The 16,349-nt window shown below is 33.5% G+C and overlaps 1 protein-coding gene across 8 annotated transcripts in view; it reads left to right on the top strand.

Moving 5' to 3' along the window:
- Nucleotides 1-14: 14 nt before the first annotated feature.
- The window catches only part of LOC122627035 (synaptosomal-associated protein 25-like), a 26,620-nt gene continuing 10,285 nt past the window's right edge, over nucleotides 15-16,349 (top strand). Inside the window, exons 1-4 of one of the 8 annotated variants that reach the window (XM_043807782.1) lie at nucleotides 15-152; nucleotides 3,814-4,085; nucleotides 4,454-4,495; nucleotides 13,008-13,056. In XM_043807782.1, coding sequence (XP_043663717.1) covers nucleotides 3,987-4,085; nucleotides 4,454-4,495; nucleotides 13,008-13,056 — 190 coding nt within the window. In that variant the 5' untranslated portion in view covers nucleotides 15-152; nucleotides 3,814-3,986. Of the gene's footprint in view, nucleotides 153-3,204; nucleotides 3,670-3,813; nucleotides 4,086-4,453; nucleotides 4,496-13,007; nucleotides 13,057-16,349 lie in introns of those variants that run through there. The other 7 variants (XM_043807780.1, XM_043807787.1, XM_043807784.1 and 4 more) reach the window with 7 other exon arrangements.

Raw genomic sequence — 16,349 nt, 5'->3', positions numbered from 1 at the left:
AGAGTATTTCTTCTCTGTTATCAGTGTAGTGGTAAGGAACTTGATACACTGTAGTGGTTATCAGTAAAGTGTGATTAGAAGCAAGATCTCTGAAGGAGTATACGGTGTCAGAAACGTTAGTTTTAATCTATTCTTTACGGGTGATACTTTTGGTAAGTGATGATATATTTCTCTAATCGTTATTTTCTAATAAATTGAAAATAAGCGTAACGTTATGGGTTGAGGCAAAGTTTTATCGATTTTCTACTTTATGCTACTTCGACATTTACTTGAGTGCCATATAAAGTGAACTTATTTTAATCACGTTTGTTAATCTCACTTCGTTCCTCGTTAAAAGAAAGTGAGTACCTTTGTTTTCTCCTTTGACATTGTTTTTAATATCATATTTTATGCGTACTCTTTGAAATATGGTACATTTTATATTTCGAAAATTATTCTTCAAGATCTTATAAACAATTGCATACCATTGAAGACATATTTTATTATTCTACGAAGTAATTCTATATGATATTTTTTATATTTTTTACAAGTTACTTCAACAATTATCTACGTAGTATTCTATCTTTTATTGCATAGGTTAGGATGCCTATAGTAATCTTTTATCGTATCCTGTTTCATATATCTCTTCCATATTATCTTCTTTGCTATTAAATTTCGAATTTTCTATATATAATTTGAGAGTTTAAGTAAAATATAAAAAAAAAAAAAACGAAAATTATAGACAACAGAGAATTTGACTTTTAATTCGTATTTGTAGAAAATAATTAAATAGATATCGATGAATCATTACATATCACAGTGATTGATATAGATAAAAAATTTATTTTTATATTACAAAAATAAATACAAATGACGCGTGACATTGTCATCGTTATTAGAAATATAGCGTATAGTTATAAAAAAAGAAAAGAAAGAAACATTGATTATCATGATATGCAATAGTTAAGAAAATAAAGTGATACAATTTATATAATAAAGATAACAAAGTAATCTTCATTGTTTATTCGATATTATTTATTATATTAATAATGTAAATTTAATCCTCCGATGTACATAGTAAAAAGAAAGCGAGTAATATTGCGCAACGTAAAATATTACACAATAATATCGATCGGGGTCATTTAAGTCGATGAGGTCAAGCATACCGGCAAAATCAAATTTTTTATTATTTACTTATTTTTATTTTCTTTTTTTGGTTCGAATGACCGATTAATTCGCAAAGAAAGGTGTATGTAGTACTTACGTATGTATATGTACATACCGTTTGAGAGCGGATAAAATGAATGTCGAAAAGCGGCTGTTAAAAGCATACGTTCCATGTTTACTAATTGCGATGACGTATCTATGCGTCATTACGTATCTAACAATAAGTATCTTGAAATATTGATTTTCTCAGGTTGTTTGCACATTAACTGCAATGTTGTATCGTCGGTAAGATTTCTCATAAATTTCTTTTTTTTCTTTTTTCCAAAGAAAAAAAAAAAGAAGAAAAAAAAAAGATGGAGGAGTAAAAAAATCTAACATTAATCGACGTTTTTCGATACAAATAAATAATAAATAATAGAAATAAAAAGGAAAGAGGAGAAATTAATTGAGATGGATCTTTATTCTTGATAAAAAATTCGTCGTAATAAAAATGTTCGTACGAAACGCATCTTCCGATTGTTCACAATATATTATTAACGTAGCATTTCTAACGATGAGAAGTCGTATTAACGCGAACGACGGTCTCTTGCGCATGCTAATGCAATCTTCGTACATTACGCACGTTCGCAATTGCGATCATCGATCGACGAACGTAAGCTCTTCGTTACTCTCATTGTCAGTGGAGAAAGCTGCATATAGTACGAGTTTCAAGGTGATATGCATTTCTCTTCGAGAAACGTCTTCGTTATATATGGGATGGAAATATTTCGAAATTTTCCCTTATCACTTAACGCTTTTTTATTATTCTTTTTTTGTTTCTTAGCGATCGAGAATGTCGGAATATTAATTAATTACATATTTTTTGTTCCTCTATTTACATATATTTTATATATCTCGTACGACCCACTTTTCATTATCTTTCATCTTTTCAACGTTTCTTTTATTACTTCCTCCTCGTTCGGTTCACTCATACGCGCCGATCGACCGTGATCTTGGCGTGAAAGATCGGGGGAGTAAACGTGTTACCCTTCGTAACTTGGAAGCGAGCCAGCTATCTCAAGGACAAGGACAAAAGCATTCGATTGACATCCTGAAATCGGGTCTACCTCGATCTCCTTTTTCCTTCGATATTCTTTATTACGGAAATTGACAAGTATTTTTCGCGTATGTCTATTTATTTCCGAGATTAATCGAAGTTGGGATAACATTTTCTGTTTTTCTTTTCTTTTCTTTTTTTTTTCTTTTCTGTTCCTTTATGGAAATAAAAGTTCATTCGTATACGGAAAATACGTAACGTTTAACGTCGTTCTTCGATTAGACACGAGTATACATCGTAAAATTCAACCAGATGTATCTCGAACGACGTAAGAAATTACTGACGATTTGATAATAATTAAAATGACTTTAACGATAGGGACGTATCGTTCGTCGTTCAAAGCTCGTCGTCATACGTTATAGTTTCATTAAAAATAATTCATAGTTTCACATACTTCTCGTGGAATAAATTCATACATATACGTAAGTGCATATATGTAGGCATAGTAGATACGACTTAGGTACATATCGTAACGTCTGGCTATATACGAGTTGTATCACTAGCACGATTTACATTAAAGAAATGAAACGCATTAAAAGAAAATGAATGATTTTCGAGAAGATGAAAAAAAAAAAGAAAAAAGAAAAAGGAAAAAAAAAAGAAAAAGATATTAACAAAAAATAAATCTGGTGTTTCCCAGGAGTTATCAAATATTTCTTAAATGAGAATTGTCTTTCGAAAAAATTGCCTGCTGACGATCGTCTCGGGAGAGAGGATTCCTGACCTGTACATGATGTCGTGTCGCGATACCCAGCTGATCGTTGCGGTGCGTACAGCATTGGCGTTTTGGGAAACGAGCAGAGAGTAGGGTTGCTTCGTCGATTTCGGCGCGTGCTTTTAGAGAGGGTTGAGACGTATAAAATATGTGTAGGTATGCGTGTTGTGGGTGTACGTCTAGATAGGTACAGGAAGGGGAAGAGAGAAAGAGAGAGAGGGGGGGAGGGGGAGGGAGAAAGAGAGATGAGTGGGTGGTTCGCGTCTGCGCATTTTTCGATGGGTCGCTCGGTCGCTCGGTCGCTCGGTCGCTCGTACTGTGCTTCTCGTTCCCTCGTCCTCGGGTATTGATTTCCGTAGAAGGTTAGGACGCGGCTTAGATGTGTGTTGTCTACGCTGCCGTTAGCAGCCAGCTACGTTTTCTGTAACGTCGCGCGTGTATTTGTGGGCCGGCCTCCACCTCCACATCCACCTTCTCTCTCTCTCTCTCTCTCTCGTTTTCTCTCTCTCTTTCTCCTCTTTTACGAAGAGTTCCCAAGTGTTGCGCCAACTTTCGCCATCCTCGCTGGTGTTTCGACTGTCAGAGGAGAACGCGTGGTGCCTGTCTTCTTGTCTTCGAGGAAGAGAGCTTTAACTTCGTCTGTCTGTCAGTCTCGTTTTATCTTCTTTTCTCTCATGTCGCATCGGTTCTTTCATCTCGAATCGTTTAATCGGTAAATAATTCGTGTTCATTCATTTACCACATATTATCGAGCTACTTTGTTATAATGAGAACTAGGACGAGATCGAAGTGATATCGTTATCGATATCGTACGTCTTTCATTTACTTCTTTTCTTTTCTTCTCTCTGTGTTATAGGACGTATCGTCATTGGACACAGTAACACGTGAGAGATCTTAAACCGTTTGATTTCTTCTTTCTCTTCGTATTTGAAAGAAGAGAAGGAGTACACGAGGAAGAGATTCCTCGTTCAACAGAAGACTTCGATTTAGCTGGGTAGGCTCAACCAGCGCTTCGGGGCACCTTCCGAGATGCCTGCACCAACGTCAACGACGGGTGCGGCCGAAAGTGGCCCACCTCGCACCGAATTGCAAGAATTACAGCTGAAGGCCGACCAGACCACCGATGAGGTAAGCGTTCGATTAACAGCTACATATCTCTAACGTAAACTTTGTCCTTTCGTTATAGAACGCGATTAGTTCGATCCGATCATAAATTTTTCTTGGTTACGTAAAAAATTCCACGTTGTATGAAAGGACCTTTTATCGTTTTATCGATCAATGAAATTTTTATTTTACTCGTATGATCTTTTTTTCTTTTCGTTATAAGTCCGCGAATTCAACGTATCAACGTATTTACATTTCATATTTTCATCTTCCACGAACAATGAGATGATGTACTTCATTTATTTCGTTTTTATTTCCTATTTTTCTTTTATCTTTTTGTTGTTGTTCCAGAAGTCTTCCGCGATAATAATAAGCATTTCTTTTTGTTTCAGTCCTTGGAGAGTACGAGGCGTATGCTGGCATTATGCGAGGAGGTGAGTTCGTCTCGTCGCTTTCCCTAAAGAAACATCTCTCTTTCGTATAAGGATAAAAATGAAAGAAAGAAGGATAAAAAAAAAAGGAAACGAAAGAAGTCCCCTTCCACTGTCGCATATTAACCCTTCATCCTCGATCATCCTCGATTACTACTAAAATCCTCCGTATCAGAAATTTCCGCTTTTCCCGCCATATTTCGTACGGGTTCTAACTTCTATTCTTTTACGGAAAAATCCCTCGGTTCTATCTCTCGTTTTTTAATAAGCTAGATCGAAATGTTTTTTTCTTAGATTATAAAAAAAAAAAAAAAGAAAAAAGAAAGAGAAAAAAATATACATTACAAACCAAATCGAATATAATATAAACGGGTAGTTGTGAAATAGAGGAACGTCCCCCTATTCTTATTAAAAAAAAAAAAAAAAAAAAATTAAAAGGATAATGAAAATACGTACAGAGAGACGAGGAGACGCTCCTCTCTTTTTGTTATCGTTTGTAGAGGAAGGACAGGACAAAAAATAAAAAGTAAAAAGAAAAAGAAAATAACAAGAGAGACGGCGATCTTTGTGGAATAAAGCGAGAATGACCGTTCTCAAGAAAAATTATATAGAAAGGAACGAGGAAGAGAAAGGGGAGGAAAATGGAGAAAAACAATAAAGAAAAAGAAAGAAGTTAAGTAAAAATTGGACGAAAAAAAAAGAACAAAAGAGAGAAAATGGAAAGAAGAAGAAAAAGAAGAAGAATAGAACGAAGAAGAAAAAGAGGAAGAAGAAAAATGTTTCGAAGAAAAGGAGAGGTAAAAGAGAAAAGTGGAGAGGAATGAAGAGAAAAAAAATAGTCGTAAAAGATTAGACCATTGAAGTTACCCGAAGCAAAAGGAAATCTACGAAAGGTATGACGCGTAGAAAAAATTTAGGAAAACGCGTGGAAAACATATTCCTCGGGAGCGAGCGTGCATTAGAATGTTCTCGCAAAACACGACATCTTTACCGAATTCTCGGAAAGCTTCGATCCAGTCTCTTCCTATATACATATATACATATGTATATATATGTATATATATATATATACGTACATACACACCATATAGATGTATACACGTATATATACATATATAGATTATGTATTATACATATGTATACGTATACGATCGTTCTCTTTTTTCTCTTTTAAATTCCTATTCTCCCTATCTGTATTTGTCTCTTTCTTTTTTTTTTCTTTTTTCTATCTATATCTCTATCTCTCTCTCTCTCTTTCCGTCTCTTTAAATTCTTACTTTATTTGTATCGGAAAGTGGTAGCACTGCAGGAGCATTAAAGGCTTTACTTTTACTACTTCGGAAGCCTTGGCAAGATTTACGATTCGAAGGAAAAGCGTATATAGAAGAACGGATAACTTATACATAACAACGTAGAGAAAACAAAAAAATTACATATATAATAATAAAATAAAATGGCGTCGATCTTCTTGCATGACGACCACGACCATTATTTCGTGACCATAGAAAGATAGAAAAATTTTGATAGATCTGTTCTATTTCGTTCTTTCTCTTTTTTTTTCCTTTCTTTTTTTTTTTTTTTATCTAGGATCGAGCCAGCCAGGGTAATTGTTCACGCGATTTAACTCGTAAAGTGAACGACGTTCAATCAAATACAAACGCGATGCACATTGTTTTCGATCCTCCAATTCGGTGGGCAACAAGCGTTTATTAATAACGTTCGAGTTCGCGACTATATACATATACGAAGATCGGAATAACAACGTGTGTTCGGTGACGACGAGAATTATGAATAGACTTCGATTGATTTATTGTGCGACCCCTCTTCTCGATCGTTCTTATTTTCTTTTTCTTCTTATTATTGTATTGTTATATCTTTACCTTCTTTTTCCTTTTTTTACTTTTTTAATCATATTAGAAAGAAATTTTATTTGTATTTTTTATTTTTCTTCTTGAATTCTCTCGGTGGTCGACGTGTGACACAATAATTTCGTTCCGACGCTTGCAAAAGAAATCGATGTGGACGTTGAGATGAAAGAAGCGAGACGAAGGATTTCTCTACGACGAATATGTGTATATATATGTGTGTGCGTGTGTGTGTATATATATATGTATGTGCATTTTTGTATGTGTATGTATATGTATATTCGTGTGTGCAAATTCTATGTCTCTCTTTTTTCTCTTTCTCATTCGTTTAGCTTCGTATCTTTTTGTTTTATTTTTTATATTTTCATTATTTTCCGATCAAATATGGTTCTCTATTATCTATTGTCTTCTGTGTTTGTTATACGTATGTGTGTCTACGTAATTATACGTGCATTCTTTCTATAGTTTCTAAGTATTATATAAATATATACTTACCGTTTGATTTCTTTTTCTTTTATACGTTCTTTTATAAGTTCTCTTTACATAAAGACAGTCCCGATATATATGTATATATATCTTTATTTGCTCCTATTTTGACTGAACTTTTTTTGTACAAGTGTACTTTCTACCATAATTTGCATTTTGCTTTTGATTCGTTTACGTGATTCAAGTTAATTGGTCGTTCCGCGTGTCGTTTTGATGTCACTGTCTTTGTCTCTCCTCTTTATATTTCTTTCTTTTCTAGTCATTTAATTTTTCTTTGCAAATTCTCAAGAAACTATGCCGTATTTTAATATTTTACATATTTTTTATTAATGTATTTATGAATGTAAAATTATATCAGGTCACGAGAACCGTTCTCTTATCTACGCTTCGTGTACGTACATATTTATAATATAAATGATACTTTTTAATATAAGAAAGTTTCTTTTGTAAGAACTCATAAGTTTTCATGAATGGACCTCATTCACGTACGTAATAGAATTGTTCGTTATTGAATTTTTACGAAAAATGAAATTATACGAGAAGGATATCGTTCATCGATATTTTTCCTCTCTCGATAATGCTGACTTTTTCTTCACCTCATTTCTCTGTTTTCTTTTATTAGTAACCCAGCCGCGTTCCAATCTCTTTTCGAGCCTGCGCGACTTCTCTCGTGCTTCTTCGTATCGATCATCGGCGATTCGAGTATCTCGACTTGGAATTAAATAGACGAGACTAACGCGATTGTAATTTACTTAAAACAAATTTATCTGTACTTTTATATATATATATATATATATATATATATATATATATACACATATTATATATATATCATACATAACACAAACTAGGACAATTGGTAAATTTCGTGACTTTTTTCACTTTACAGTATTTCACTCTAATAATAAAATTTGTACATTGCAAAGAAAAAAAAGAAATAGTACAGAAAATGCCGCAAAGTTTGCAAATTCCTTTTCGTATATATGTGGATACGTGATAATTATCTTACGCCGAATTAAACACTCGAGACAATTTGGCTTTAAATCATTTCTCTTATCTCTACCAAGTCGTGACGAATCGTAGAAATAAAACTGGTTTTATACAACGATCGAGAAAAAAATCCTATCGAGAGTTTCGATTAAAATTTTTTTTATAGGTCACGTAGTGCTCGAAGAAGAAATCGGTTTGATTCGGATTTCCTTCACTTTTCTTTTTTTCCTTCCTACGTCAATCCTAGTTCTTATTCGATCGATTTATAAGAGTATACATATATGTATTTATAGATACACATATATACGACATATATCATTGGTTCATTAAAGACGTTGATCGGTCAAAGTGACGTCGAATCGAATGTCGATATTGTTCAATTTAAAAGTCGCTAGAGACGAAGGAAAACAAGGAATTTCTATCTTTTCTTATGATAGACGTCACACGTCGACGAACTCGTCGTCGTTCCAGAGAGTAAGGTAAACTCCTGATACTCGTCGCAACTGAGAGGTACGAACTCCTAGACATGCTAGAGAAAACACGAAACGGAACGAAATAAGAACAAACAAGAAAATGAACAGAAAAGAACAACATGAAATGAAATGAAAAGAAAAGAAAAGAAAAGAAAAGGAAAAAGGAAAAGGAAGGATGAACGTATGACGAGTAAACTAAAAAGGAAGATGATCGTAGTGGATACGACGGTATGTGTGTGTATGTATGTGCGTATGTGTGATTGCTCGTATATCTTTGCGCGCACGCGTGCGTGTATGTTTTCGAGAAAAAGAAGGCGTCATTTAAAACTGTACACCGAATTTGTTTTGCCTTCTAATCCGATATCTAACATTTTCTCTAAAGTTCGGACGGAAAAGACGTATGGTCGAATATTTATGAAAAATAAAAGAACAGAAATGAAAATTGAGAAGAAAACAAAAATAAATAAAATAAAATAAAATACGAAAAGAAAAAGACAGGAAAAAAAAAGAAAAGAAAAATCAGAGGTGTCGCTGACAATCCAAATACATGTTTTGTTATATCTGGCTGTAACCGGGTCTCTCGATATATTGTCCGTTGCAGAATGCGTAAATATCTATATATCTATATCTATATCTGTATCTTATATGCGTGTTATTCACGTGTACGATTGTGTGGCCGCGTGTGTCTGCTTGCCTGACCGGCAAATAACTATTATACATACATGCCTGCTTATGGTCGCCCGCCTGCCTTCTTGCCTTGGTAAAGTCGTCCCAGACAAAACGAAAATCGAAATCAATCGATCTCTGAAGCATACTTGATATTAAGATCTCTTCTATCGAACGAGAACGTCTCTTCCTATTGTTCTTTTGCTCCTCGACAAGTATTCGACAAACAGAATGAGTTGTTTCTAATTCATATATATATATATATATATATATATATATATATATATATATCAAATGTATAGAGAACAAATTGCAATATTTTTTAATCGACGTTCTCGAGTTATTTATAATAATTGATAATGTTACAGAGAAATTTTGTTTTTTCTACCGACTTTACCTTGCCTGTGTCTTCGCTGCCTGGCTGCCTGAGTGTTTGCCTGTCCCTCTCTCTCTCTCTCTCTCTTTCTCTCTCTCTCTCTCTCTCTCTCTCTCTTGCAAGCCTATCCACTATTTTCCCTTCTCAATGCATCGTGCCATTGTTCTTTTATAGCGAACGAAAAAATCATTTTCCAAATTCCATTTATTATCTTAATATATCTATGGGATTTGGATTGTTCATTCGTCGAAATAGATCGTCCGAAGAAAAAAAGAAAAAAGACATGAAAGAGTTCGATTTTTTTCAAGTGACACGTCTCAGTGTCAACACGTACTTTCAATTTCTTCGGACTTTTTTTTTCGTCTCACGTTTCATGAACAACTATCCTATATACTATCACGTTCACACAGATTTCAACGACGTAAACGAAACGAAAAGTCCGTCGAGAGATTTTTCGAGTCGTTGCGATCACTTTCGAACGCGGGTGGTTTTCACATTCGGAGATATTTGAAAGAAGGAAATAAAACGTTTTAAACGGAGTGAAGTACCGTCTTAAAATAAAACAAAGATAACCACCCGTTGTAATTGATTTTACCGCGATGATCCGGCTGAAGATACGAGTATTTATGTATGTATTCTCTTTAGCCGGATCCATCGCGTACATTTTCCACTATCTTCTTTATTTCTTCCATACCATGCACATTTGATGCACTCAAAAGAAAAAAAGAAAAGAAAAAAAAGAAAGGAAAACAAAAAAAAAAATAAGAGAAATTCTAATTTGAGAATGAAAAATCAAGAAATGCGCACGCTTCACAGCTCCTAATGAGAAGGGAAACATATATAAAACTAGCGTATTATGCCTAGAGAAAGAAAATATTTTTGTTACTATTAATTATATCACTATTATTGCCATTAATTTCGGATTTCTTTTTCCCCCCGTTTATTTTCTTCTCGCATAAAGAAATGAACAAAGAAAATGAAATTCATTCTTGCACGAAACCAAAGAAGAAAACAATGGGTGGGTGTATAATAAAAACGCAACTATATCGCGAAAAGAATTTTGGAAATATGAGGGGAGTTGTGATGGTATCTAAGTCGAGAAGAGCTTCGAGTCATGCATTACATACCCCACCACCCCTAACTCTCAACCCCGTTAGTATGGAAGCCCCGTTTGAACAGGGGATTTGCTTCGATCCTTCGCTAGCTGGTTCATTCACTTCTCTTTTTCATCCCACGCTCACTCGACGATTTCAAGCGCATCGATCTTCTTCCTACCTAAGCCACCCTTTTGCTACCCTATTACCAAACCCTTCCTTTAAAAAAAAAAAGAACCCTTGTCCTGTGGTCCATCCGAACTTATGTGTGTGTGTGTATACCTACTATTTTGCATTTTGTTTGGGTGTTCTTAACGAACGGGCTAATTTTATCTTCGATGGAACTGCACTCGTTATTTCTCTTCGGTGATATTTCTCCAACTCTTCTTCCATTTCCTTCCTTTCTAGGTCCTTGAACTTATTTTTTTCTTTACTTTTTTTCTTCGATTCGATTTCTTCTTTACTCTTTCTGATGTCTCTCTCTCTCTCTCTCTCTCTCTCTCTCTCTCTCTCTCTCTCTCTCTCTCTCTCTCTCTCTCTCTCTCTTTCTTTCACCACACATACACACGCATATATATTCGCGCGCACTTGCAAAAAAGCGCATACTGGAACAAAAAAGTATATATATATGTACTTATATATATATAAACATTCGCATACATAAATACACTATCTTCTTTCACAATCGTGAAGAAATGAGAGAGCGAGAGGGATGCAATGTTCCGTAGTTCCTTCGAAGAAAAATTAATCGAGCTAAAGGAGAAACGCAAAAAGCGTGACAAACAAACAAACAAAACAAGAATAAAATAGATGAAAAAGCTAATTGATAAAACAAGATTACGACCGCTTTAATCGTGGTTATAACATACGTGGAGTTTACGCGTATGGGGGGAAACAAAATAAATAAATAAAAACAAATTAGAAAAAGAAAGTGCGTTATCTCTATGAGATTTCATATCGAGGCAATTTGACGCGAATGATTCTAAACAATTTTTCATTGGATATGGAATGTTACGGTCTGCAAATAAAAATTAAATAAAAAAAATCAACAAAGAATAAAGTACACAAGCAAAAAACAAAGAAAGAAACAACGGCGACTACAGTAATAGCAACAGGAACAAGTACAAGTACAACAACATCTACAACTACAACTACAACAACAACAACAACAACAATAACAACAACAACAACAACAACAACAACATCGTCACGACCGGTAACAACATCAGGAACATCTACAGCTAATAATGACAAGTCTGATATATACATACAAAAAATATATATATCTTAATATATAATATGAGATTCATACACACACGTATATATGTATATATCATCTTATATATATATATATATATATACTCTCTGGACCCTATACTCTTATTGCCTGCCTGCCTGTCTGCCTGACTTATCTGTCTGTCTGCCTGTCTGTCGTCTATATCTGTCTGTCCATTTAACTCGACTACCTCTATCTCTCTCTTTCTTTCTATATATATATATATATATATATATATATATATATAATATATATAAAAATATATACATATATATCTCTTTCTCTCGCTTTGTTGAAAACAAGATAAAAAAAAAAAAAAAAAAAAAAGTAAAATAAACTAAAATTCACAGGCAGATTCGCCACCGTAAGCGCGTCAGAAGCGACAACATTTCGCGTTTTGTCGACGCAGGCCGAGATTATTTTTTTAACAAGACCGCACGAAGAAAACGGACACAAAAAAGATGGAAAACAATAAGAAAGATTGTACTCTACTCTCACTACTCGTAAAAAGAACCTATTGGTACGCGTAAGATGCAACACCCTCAGTACCCTCGCTCCTACTACCTCGCATAACCTTTCAAAACCAAACACCTTTTTCTATACGCCCGAATTTTTTTATTACGATCGTCCATTTTTTTCGATCGTCTGTCCACTTATTTCTCTGTCAAATCCTTCGTATCTTTTCTATGTATATATATTTACATATAATATATATATATATATTTTTCCCGATATCCTACGCTGTATACCGCTGAAAAAATACTACTACTAATATTACTACTACTGTATACTTACTACTACTGCTACTGCTACTACCACTACTATTATTATTACTACTACTACTTACTGTTACTGCTACTGCTACTGCCACTACTATTATTACTACTACTACTTACCGTTACTGCTACTGCTACTACTATTACTAATACTACTACTACTACTACTACTACTACTACTACTACTACTACTACTACTATTACTGCTATTAAACTACTATACTACTGTTACTGTTACGGGTACTATACTAGTACTACTATTATTACTGTTACTGTCACGGGTTCTACTATTATTACTATTACTGCTACTGCTATTGCCACTGCTATTACAATTACTACTGCTACTACTACTACTACTTACTGTTACTACTACGGCTACAACTACTACTATTACTACTACTACTGTTACTACTAGGGCTACAATTACTACTACTACTACTGTTACTACTACTAAAAACAATTCACTAACACTGGTGGTGGTTGTCTGTGTTGTGCTGCCTCTGTCTGTCGTAGAGCAAGGAGGCTGGCATCCGCACTCTGGTCGCGCTCGATGACCAGGGAGGTGAGTGGAATCGCTTTTTAGCAAATAAGTCAAAATAAACTCGTATATATCTACACGAAACTTACAACGAACTGCGTCACACGTTCTTACACACAAGCATCTACTTAATACCTTTATTTTTTTTTCTATTTCTTTTTTTCTCGTTCTCTCTCTCTCTCTCTATCTATCTATCTCTGTCTCTATTTCTATCTCTCTATCTTTCACTTTCTTTCTCCCTCTCTATCTCTATCTCTCTATCTTCTTTGTCTTTTTCCTCTAACATAAATATATAAATATATATGTATTAATCCACATATTTATATATTTACCTATCTATTTCTCTTTCTCTTATAAAAGTAATTTTTAACGTTAAACGAGAAAGAAAAAGAGATGAGAAATCTCTTTCGCGAGAGTAAACACGTTGAAATAATCGAGAAAAGGGAAAGGGGGAAAAGAATTGCTACTATTAACTTTAATAGATCTATTTCTCTTTTTCTCTCTCTTTCTTTCGCGATATTTACTTCTTCCGCGAGAGTTGTTCGTCATGAGGAACCCGCAATCCAGTCCTTCCTCCCCTTTACGTCCCTGTTTCTGGAATAAATCCAAAAGCGAAAGTACGACCAACTGTAGAGCATGGAGACAACGAATACGCAGAATTTCTTTGGTCTCGCGCTCATTCGATGATGTATTCGTAACACGATTTATATTACACGATTCTAATTATTATTATTATTATTATTATTATTATTATTATTATTATTATTATTATTATTAATATTACTATTGTTGTTGTTCTTATTGTTCTTGTTATTATTATTAATATCATTTTTTTCTGTCGTTGAAAATATGTCAGATACAAAGTAAGAGCAGTACTTATTTGTTACGAATAACCCATTAATGTCCCGCACGAATGATCGGTTCACGTTAATTGTTCTCTTTATCTTCTTTTTTCTCTTTCTTTTTCCTCTTTTTTTTTTTCTTTTTAATAATTCTCTCTAGTCATACTTTTTCCATTTACACTATATATTTATGAGCGGCGTTAAGAGAACCGGAAAAATCGGTAAGATATATTTTCCTCTTTTTTTTACGAGGAAATATTTTTATTTTTCTATTATCAGACAAAGTACGATCCTGAAACGCACTTCTATGATAAATGAACAGCCAACTGTCACTAAACAGGTTTTATCGTTATACATATAGTATGTATTTATTAATACTCTTATCATCGTTACAAGTAGTTGGTTCATTTTCTTTCTCTTTTTTTTTTGTCATTTTAATATTTACGTTCCTTTTCCATTTAATCACCTCTTGGCCCTACCCTTCTCTCTTTTGTATATTTATTAAAGCGTACCCTTTTAACACCGCCTAATCACTAACTATATAAACTACTAACGTTAATACCAATCTACCAATCATAACACACTAAGACACTGCCAGAATAAACCTAATTAATCAGTACTAATGATTACTTACTCTAAACCGATGATAACACTAATTAACGATAAGCATCGGTGGTCTCTCAGTATTTACTAGCATCCGCTGCTGCTATCGCTGCTGCTGCTGCTATTGCCAATATTGGTATCTATATATATACATATAAAAAAAAAAGAAAAAAAAAGAAAGAACAAACGATTACTTCGTTTTTCAATATTAAAAATCCCCTAGCCTATCTCTATCTGTTTCTCTTGCTTTCTTTCTTTCTTCGTTCAATCCTCCTTATTGATCGGGAAAAAGTATGAACTTTTCACTTGTTGCCCTTCTCCGTCTCTACGTGTTCCCTCTTTTATCTTCTTTTTGTTCTTTGCCTTTTTCTTTCTTTATTTAAAAAAGAAGGTTACTTTAAAGTTTCTTTTCTTTTCTTTACCTCTTTTTTTTTCTTTTTTTTTTTTTGAAAAGTTCGCTCGTTCTGATAAAAAAAAAAGAATGCCCGATGTAAAGACCAAAGACTAACCAAGGATCAACCTCGTCCAAGTTTTGTCCTTGAAATCTTCCTCGCGCTTCTCTCTTTAGTATTCTACCGCCCGCACAAATAATAAATAACATGAAGCGTGTGATATATATATATATACATACATATATTATATATATATATATATATATATATATATAATGTAATCATGTATGTGTGTGCATATATCTTGCAAGCGCATACGTATGTACTATTAAATTTCCCCTATCTTTTTTACTTTTCACAAATACTACACACGTTCTTCTTTGGATTGTGTACTTATATATATATATATATACTCTCTGTAGCCTCACACGAAAGCTTCTAGCTGTGTCGCTTTGAGTCAACGTGTAATACCTACGTATATTATATCTCTATATGTATATGTATACGTATAATATATTTACAAGCCTATATATTCGTATGTATATATATATGTATATGTATATGTATACATATATTACGTTTATTTAGTGTAAAACCCCCGAAACCGTATTTACATACTTCGTACACGTCTTAGAGGTAGATTGTCTGTCTCTGTCGTATATAATATCTATTATATATTTTATATATATATAATATATATATAATATATATATATTTTTTATTTTATTTTTTTCATTCCTTGGTTGAACCTCTGCATCTCAAACGTACTATTGTCAACCGTTGTTTTACCACGTAGGTATTAGTTCAAGTCCGTGTTTTGCATTATAAAAAGCGAAAGCATATATGGTGGCACGTTGTAAGCGATTAGAACGATTTATTGCGATCGCGATTAGATAGATCGTCACAGTGCGCCGTTAAAGCATATTTCTGAATAATTAATGAAAAGCATCGGCAAATCGCGATTCGTATGAATTTTTCACAATATTTTTTTTAGCAACGATCGCTCGGTTTATGTGTATCTTATTTATTACATTCATGATATCCCATACTCGCATTTATCATCTTCATCATCGACATATTATCATATTTATTATTGTTTATACAATTTTACTTACAATCTATTTGTTTTTCATTATCTTCTTTCGATAAATTATTATTATTATTATAATTTTGTCGAACAAGATGGTCCAATATCGATATGTTAATTATCTATTAACATTTAATATATTAATAAATGATAGTGATTGTTCGTTTGGCTTATGAATTATTTCTAAATGACCATCTTGTTTGAAATATTTTTTTATGCGTTATATATATATATATATTTTTTTTTTGTTGCGAAATCTTTGTTTTTTTTTTTACAGCAGCGTGATACGTCTTGTCTTAAGATTTCTTTTCTCATTCGGTTCTTTTTTTAGTTTATACAATTTTCATCATCGTTAATTGATTTATACGAACGCCGAATTATCGATCATTATAG

Source organism: Vespula pensylvanica, chromosome 2 (genome assembly GCF_014466175.1).
Source record: "Vespula pensylvanica isolate Volc-1 chromosome 2, ASM1446617v1, whole genome shotgun sequence".
Classification (NCBI taxonomy): domain Eukaryota; kingdom Metazoa; phylum Arthropoda; class Insecta; order Hymenoptera; family Vespidae; genus Vespula; species Vespula pensylvanica.
The sequence above is the reverse complement of the archived record's forward strand: the minus strand, read 5'-3'. Positions and strand labels throughout refer to the sequence as shown.